At 52.1% G+C, this 7,426-nt stretch overlaps 1 protein-coding gene across 1 annotated transcript; it reads left to right on the top strand.

Annotated features, from left to right (window-relative positions):
- The first annotated feature begins 501 nt into the window (after positions 1 to 501).
- Positions 502 to 5,333, top strand: LOC114024774 (protein mago nashi homolog). Its single transcript, XM_027837914.1, has 5 exons — positions 502 to 657; positions 2,243 to 2,301; positions 2,474 to 2,584; positions 4,255 to 4,337; positions 5,097 to 5,333. Exons 1-5 carry the CDS (start codon positions 570 to 572, stop codon positions 5,194 to 5,196), a joined length of 441 nt encoding a protein of 146 aa, XP_027693715.1. The 5' UTR covers positions 502 to 569; the 3' UTR covers positions 5,197 to 5,333.
- The last annotated feature ends 2,093 nt before the right edge of the window (positions 5,334 to 7,426 follow it).

The following is a 7,426-nucleotide window of genomic DNA, read 5'->3' as shown; positions in this document are numbered from 1 at the left end:
TTTTAAAAAATAATTGATTTGTTTTTGGTTTTCAACATTCACTTCCATAAGATTTGGGGATTTAAATATTCTTCCCCCCCCCTTCCCCCCTCCATGGATGGCTTCGAGCTTAGAGGACTGGGGGTGGTGCTGGGCTTGACGGTAACAGAGAAGTGAGGTAGAGGGGAGTTTGGGGGGAAAACGAACGAGTTTGATGTGGACACGTTGAGTTTAAGATGTCTATGGGATATCCATTCCAAGACTGGAGAGCAGGGAAAGGCCGCTCCTCCTTCTCTAGGACTGACTGGGCGTCACCACATGAGGCTGGGGATGCTCCTGAAAACCCAACCTGAGATTCCCGGCCACGCATGCGCCTCCGCGCGCCTCGCTCGTGGGCGGAGCCAGGGCGGTGACGCAACATGGAAGGCGGGGCCAGTCTGCGGGCGGAAGAGAGGGGGCGCGGCCTCGGGCGCTGGCTCGTGACGTCAGTGCCGCGCGCCCCGGTCGGAGGAGGCGCCGTCAGGTTGGTGGAGGTGGCCGTGGGGCCCTCGGCGCGTCCCGCAGATTGGGGCCGAGCTCGCGGCTCGGCCATGGCCAGCGACTTCTACCTGCGCTACTACGTGGGGCACAAGGGCAAGTTCGGCCACGAGTTCCTGGAGTTCGAGTTTCGGCCGGACGGTGAGGGGGGGAAGTGGGGGCCCGGACTTGGGGGGGGGGCAAGAGGGGCCTGGGGGGCGGGGGACTGGGCTGGGGGGACACAGGGGAGGAGGGGTAAGGGGAGGGTCTTGGGGTGCCGGGGTCCGGGGCTGGGCTAGGGGGCACACGGGAGAGCCCAGACTAGAATGAAGGCATGGGAAGTAGGGGGGCAGGCTGGGGACCCCAAGCTTGGGTTTCCTAGGATGCTGCCAGCCCCCACCCGATGGGCTGAACGCCCCTCACCCCTGGTAATCCCGGGTCAGGGATTATTGGTTTGGATGTTTAATGAGTAGGGAGGGTCTACAGACCTCAGTTTCCTCTTCTGTAAAATGGGGATGATAATGCCCCCTCCTCCTGGGGTGGGAAGCAGATGCTGTGGGTGAAGTACTTTGCACACTTAAAGTGCTATAGGATTGTCCGCACACAGTGGGCTCCTTTGCCCATCTTCACTTGAGCTCGATTCTGGCTCTGGCTTTCCTCCCTCGATGGTGTTTTTGTGGCACACAAAGCTCCTGCCCAAAACAGGTTCGACTGGCTCGTCCTTTTTCATCTTGTGAAATTTCTGAGTATCTTGGCTGCTGTTTTCCTGCCACCTGGGCAGCTTGCTCCTCTTGGGGCTGCCTCAGAGCCCAGCCAGTACAGCCCCAAGGATCCTTGAACTGCCATGTCCCTGAGTGGCCCCCCACCTCCACCCTATTCCCCTGCCTTTTGGAACCCAAATCCCTCACCTGGCAGCTTCCCCCCATTGCTTCCGGCTGTGTCCTGTGGAGCCAAGCAGAACAAGTCATTCCTTCTTCCTCTGACACCTTTTCTGCATTTAATTACATAGTTTGCTGTCATTTTTCACAATGTAAGTTTTTCCCTCTGAATGTCAGCCGTGGCAATCATAAACATTTATTAAGCACCCACCTACTGTGCCAGGCACTGTGCTGAGTGCTGGGGAGACAAAGAAAGGTAAAAGACAGTCTCTGTTTTCTAGGCTTTCAGCAGCCTCACAGGGGAGGCAAGTGTAGGTGGCTATGTACAAAGCAAGCTATATACGGGAGAAATAGAAAATAATTAACAGATGGAAGGCATCAGAAATACGAGGGGATAGGGAAGGCTTCCTGTAGAAGGTGGATTTTAGATTAGGACTTAAAAGAAGCCAGAGGGATCAGTAGTCAGTGGAAGAGGGAGAGCCTTCCAGGTGGGGGTGGGGGCAGCAGTAGGGGGTTGGGAGGGTGGTGGTCAGATGGGACGGCCAGACAAAGTGACTGGAGCTGAGAGACAGAGGGTCTGGTTGGTGGAACAGCCTGGAGGCTGGTGTCACTGAATGGAAGAGTATGAGGTGGGGAGCAAGGTGTCAGAAGACATGAAAGTGGGGGAGGGGTCACGAGATGCTTTGAATGGCAAACAGAATTTTATAGTTGACCCTGGAAGTGATATCGCCCCCTTGGACCTGGAGTTTGGGGGTGGGGAGGAACGTGGTCAGGCCCATGTTTGACTGAGACTGCTTTGGAAGCTAGGTTTTACCAGGTTGTTTTGTTTTTGTTTTTCATAAACTGAATATGATTTTTCCTCCTTATAGGAAAACTGCGCTATGCCAACAATAGCAATTATAAGAATGATGTGATGATCAGAAAAGAGGTGAGAGCTTTGGGAGGGTCCCCCATCCCCTAGTGTCTAGGCTGGGGTGCAGGGTTCAGAGGAGGCAAAGAGGTTTCCCAGGCAGAGTCAGAAGTGGGCCCCCTTGTAGCCCAGGGCAGATCCTCTGCCAGTCTGTAGCCAGTGCAGACTTTGTCCTCTGGCTCACTTCTAGGCTTATGTCCATAAGAGTGTGATGGAGGAACTGAAGAGAATCATCGATGACAGTGAAGTCACAAAAGAAGATGATGCCTTGTGGCCTCCACCCGACAGGGTGGGCCGGCAGGTGAGTGGGGAGGGGGACAAAGGGGTCGTGCCTCTTCAGGGTGGGTCACTTTCATACACTCTGGTTTTTCAGTTAGTCTTTTATCAATCCAGTGAGTGAAACAATCCCTCCTTGTGAGAAGCTTACATTTTACCTGAGACAGGGGAGATAACAAATATGTATGGTGGTATAAAGAGAGTAGTTTGGGTACAAGGGAGTTTGAGAAGCAAGACAACCATAACAGTCAAGGGGATTCACAAAGGTTTTGTAGAGACGCTGGTACTTGAGCTGTCAGGAAGGGAGAGAGGGAGTCTGTGAGGCAGAGATGGGTGGGGGCATTCCAGGCATGGAGAGGTTGGGGGTGGGGGTGGGGGTGGGGAGAGGGGCAGGCAGTGGTTTTAAGTGGGCACAGGTGTGAGGTGTCATGATGTAGAAGTGATAAAGGCAGATTTGAGGAAGGAGGGAGGAGTCCAAGATGGCGGATATGAACCTTTGTGACTGGATGGGTGGCGGTGCTCTCAGCAGTAATGGGGGAGTTTGGGAAAGGGCTGGGCTTGGGGGGTAAGAGGATGAGTTCTGTTTTGGACATGTTGAGTTTGAGTTGCTTACGGCACCTGTGTGTGGAAAGGTCCCTTAAGCATTTGGTGATGCAGGCCTGGAGTCTAGGACTGGATCTCTAGACCTGGGAGGTGTCTGCATAGAGGCGAGAGTTAAACTCTTGGCAATTGATGGGGTCACCTTGAGAGAGAAAACAGAGGGCATAGGACCAAGGCCAGGGGTACCCCCACCCACTTGTATGTGATTTAGGGAAATGGAATTGCCTAATTAATGTAGGATCCATATTTGCTTCTGTTTTTCAACACAGACACCAACATGTTCGCTAGCATGACTCCATATAATAGGCATTTATTCTGGTAAAAACTTTCTGTAGAACACAACATAAGACTTAAATGTCAAGAAACCACTAAGATTATGGTCCCCTTTATTCTTGTGTGTGGTGACTAGTATTTGGATTGGGAAGGGCCTTGGAGACCATCCAGTTGCAAGACTGTAGATTTGGATCGTGAAGGGAGAGATTGTCTCTAATAGTCCCATTTTTCAGATAAAGACACTTAAGCCCATAGAGACTGGCTTATTCAGGGCTCATATGAGCAGCAAATGGCACAGCCAGGATTTGAACCCAGGCCCTCTGTTTCTAAAGTCATATTTCTTCCCCTGTTTCATGCTGGCTCTCATTCTCTGAGGAAACTCAGGCCCAGATATTGCAAATGGCTTTGGGAAGTTGGCACCAATGGAAGGTTCACATCCACCATCTTGGATTCCTCCCTCATTCCTCAAATCCACCTTTGTCACATCTACTTCCATGACATCATACCTGTTCCCACTTAAAGCCACACCTCCCCCTCTCTCCTCCCCCAGCCCTGAATGCCCTCCCTCCTCACCTCCACCTCACAGACTCCCTCTGTCCCTTCAGGACAGCTCAAGTACCCAGTATGGCTGGGCCTGGGCCCAGAGCCTGGGTCCCTCCTGATCCTGGGCTCAGAGCCAAGGTCTCTCCACACTAACATACTGGCTGTCCCTAGGAAAGTCTGGCTTCTCTGTCTCAGCTTGTGTGGATGTGATCAGGCAGGGCCTGGACTCTGGACAATCAATTTTCTGACAACTTTTTTTGTTAAACCATTCCTTTTCAGGAGCTGGAAATTGTCATTGGAGATGAACACATTTCTTTTACCACATCCAAAATTGGCTCCCTTATTGATGTGAACCAGTCCAAGTAAGTCTGCCTGCCACTGCTACTTGTGCACGGGTGGGTGCAGCCCTCACTTGGGCTGGTCAGCGAGTGGGACGCAGACAATGAGGCTGACTGTTTCCATGTGCCGAGGTGCCCAGAATAACCTCTGGGGCCTTTCCTGGTAGTGTGACATTTCTGCATCCTCATTGCTAGGAAGAATACCCGGGAGGAATTGAAGGTATTCCATGAGTCCTTCCCCAGCCAGGGGGAGGCCTTGGGCACACTGCTGAGGATGGCTGTTGGCCACTCTGCTCTTGCTGCCTGACAAGTGGGAAGGAGGCTCTTCCCCTCTGGCTCAGTCCTAGAAAGCACCGAGCTCACCACCCTATCCTGCCCCCAAGCCAAGCTCTAGGCTCCTTCCCATACAGAGGGCCCTGGGGTAGATGGAAATGGTGCCCTGGGCTCTCTTCCCTCCCCCCTATGTTTTCATCTACAAATTAGCCACCTGTTAACTGTTACTGCAGAGCTTAGGCCCCTCCCCTCTGTAGGAGCAATCCTAGACCATTTATATGGATAGCATCACTAGAAAACCCATCGCTTATGTTAAACATAAGATAGGGGGAGGGGCAACCTACATTCAGATCAACAGGGGAATGTCTGTTGTAGGCCAGCTCTTCCTTGGGGCTTCGTCCCAGCAGCCTCAGTAACTCTGGGCCAGATTGTGCTCTAGGAAATGAGCCAGAGAAGATTCCCTTTTGTCTCTTGGATCCAGAGTCTAACAAGTCTTTCCTTGTGTTTCAGGGATCCCGAAGGTTTGCGAGTCTTTTATTACCTGGTCCAGGACCTGAAGTGTTTGGTCTTCAGCCTTATTGGCTTGCATTTCAAGATTAAGCCCATCTAGGCTGGGTGTTTTCACTTTTTCTGTGTGCTTGGGTGGTGGTGTTTTTCAGTCCCAATGTCAGAAGACTTTTGTGTAAACTAGGAAAATATTTTTTATACACTGTGTGATTGTTTTTAATAAAGATGCAGGCCAATACAGAGTTTGTTAGAGTCACCTTCGCAGCTTGGTCCTGGAAGGCCTCGAGTTCTGACAGCATGGGACTTCTGGCTGCAAGCAGCTGGCAGTTTGGGGACCCTGTACTGTGACACGAGGGCTGTGTGGCTTGGCTTCCTTACCCAAGGAGTGTGCACGGCATCGGACAGTGGCAGTTTGCAGCCGAGATCAGGGAGTGGTTCTGAACAGTTAGCCAATATAGTGTGCCTGCTGTTTACAGCCCACTGTGCTGGGCCCAGGGAGGAGACAGACAAGGTGTGCTCTGAGCACCTTTGGGAGAAGAGAAGGCCCCAACATGGATGGATAAGATCCAGATTGTGCTAGAAGTGCACCAGAAGGCTAGAAAGAGCCCAGTCTTTCTCAGCTTTCAGAGGGTGGTGCTCCTTGTATCCCCAATCCTGGGCCCTCCCTGTCTGGGAGGTGGTCGGTCCAGCACTGTGCCTCTCCCTTCTCTTCACCCTCTCCCCTTCTCACCTCCTAAATACCCCCTCAGGTCTTCCCCTTGCCTTACAGCATCTTCTCTTGACCCTGCCTGTCTCACTTACTGTATGTGGTGCCTCCTCCCTACTCCTTCCTCAGCCTGTGCAGTCTGCTTTCCACTGAAACTTCTTGGAAAAGGGCACCGTAATGGAATCTGAATTGTGAAATACAGTGGTCTTTTTAGTCGTCATTTTTCTACCCTGCTGGCCCCCACACTTGATGTTCCCTTGGGCTTTGGGATGCTGCTCCTTCTGCCTGCTTCTCCTTCCCCCATCTGGCTGTTGTTTCTTCTGTCTTCAGTCTTTCCCTGTCAGTGGGCTCACTTTGGCTGGTCTGCAGGCCTCCCCTTTATCCCTGGATGGATGTGGGACCCAGCATTTGCTGCCTTCCCGATACTCTGGTCACTCCTCCAGAAGTTCCTGCAGTCTGTGTGTACAGACCCAGTGTCCTAAACTGAAGTCCAAAAGTACCTGCAAGCACCTCAAACTGAACCCATCACGTTCTCCTTTCCCAAAATTGCCCTCCCCACCTTGCTTATTTCTCCTTGGGCTCACCTGTGCTCCGAGTGATCTTTCATTCTCCCCCTCCCCAAACATATACTGCAGATGTTACTTGTGTCATCTCAGGTGTTTTCTCTCAAGAAAAAACTGCCCACAATGGAGTTCAGGGCCTCATCTCTTGTCTATTAACTTCTGTGGTGACTGTCTCCCTGTCTTGAGTCTCCCTTTTCCAGTCTGTGTCCAGTCCACACAGCCTCTAAAAGCACAGGTCTGACCTTCCCTGGCCCCTTTGCACGTGGAGTCGAAAGTACAGACACCTTGCCTTGGCCTTTCGGGAAGTCTGCAGCGTCCCTTGGGTGGCTTTAATCTGCATGACACGGGATGTCTGGCTCTGCCTTGATCTGTGTGCCTTTTCCCCTCTGAATTTCCAATGGCAGTCCTCAAGCTTAGAGTGTGTGGCATCTTCATCCTCTGTTAAAGAAACCTCTGGCTGTACGACTGCCCAGAGGCTACTTCTGCCATGAAGTCTTCCCTGCTTTCACTCCCCCTGGCTGAGAGGGATCTGTCCCTTCTCACATCGTCCTAAAGCACTTTACAATCCATTCTCAGCGACGGAAGGAAGTTGGTTTCCAAGGGTAGAACCAGGAGTAAGGAGGCAAAGTGCCAATGGGCAGGCTTGGCCCAGATGCCAGGGAGAGGATGTGGCTCAGTCCACCAAGGGAGACAGAGCAGTGGTTACATCTATTTTGCAGATGAGGAATGAGTCTTGGCAGTGACTTGTCCTAAAGTTTACTGTAAGATATTTGATGAGGTCATGAATAAACATTTCAGCCCAATAAAGCACTTCTTGGGCACGTCACTCATTCTAGTACCCACGAACTCAAGGCATTTGACCTTGCTGATCCTCAGTTTCCGCATCTGCAAAATGAGTGCCCAAGCCAGAGAGCGAGCGTCTTCTGCTCCCGCTGCGTTAAAGTGCGTGACAAACGCCCGAAGTTTGAGGCCACTAGAATTACCTGGATGACTATGGAAGATCTTGGAGACCTGGACCTGGGAGCTTCCTTCACCCTGGGGAGGGGAGGGCGACGCCTCTCGGT

This window comes from Vombatus ursinus, unplaced genomic scaffold, assembly GCF_900497805.2.
Source record: "Vombatus ursinus unplaced genomic scaffold, bare-nosed wombat genome assembly UNPS02014825.1, whole genome shotgun sequence".
Taxonomy (NCBI): Eukaryota; Metazoa; Chordata; class Mammalia; order Diprotodontia; family Vombatidae; genus Vombatus; species Vombatus ursinus.
Note: the sequence above shows the minus strand (reverse complement) of the source record. Positions and strands in the feature narration are given on the sequence as shown.

Excerpts from the sequence above, each read along its gene's own strand:
- LOC114024774 (XM_027837914.1), top strand. The coding sequence starts at position 570 with ATGGCCAGCGACTTCTACCTGCGCTACTACGTGGGGCACAAGGGCAAG. Across the intron at positions 2,302-2,473 it reads ATGTGATGATCAGAAAAGAG|GCTTATGTCCATAAGAGTGT; the intron begins GTGAGAGCTTTG and ends GCTCACTTCTAG. Across the intron at positions 2,585-4,254 it reads CCGACAGGGTGGGCCGGCAG|GAGCTGGAAATTGTCATTGG; the intron begins GTGAGTGGGGAG and ends ATTCCTTTTCAG.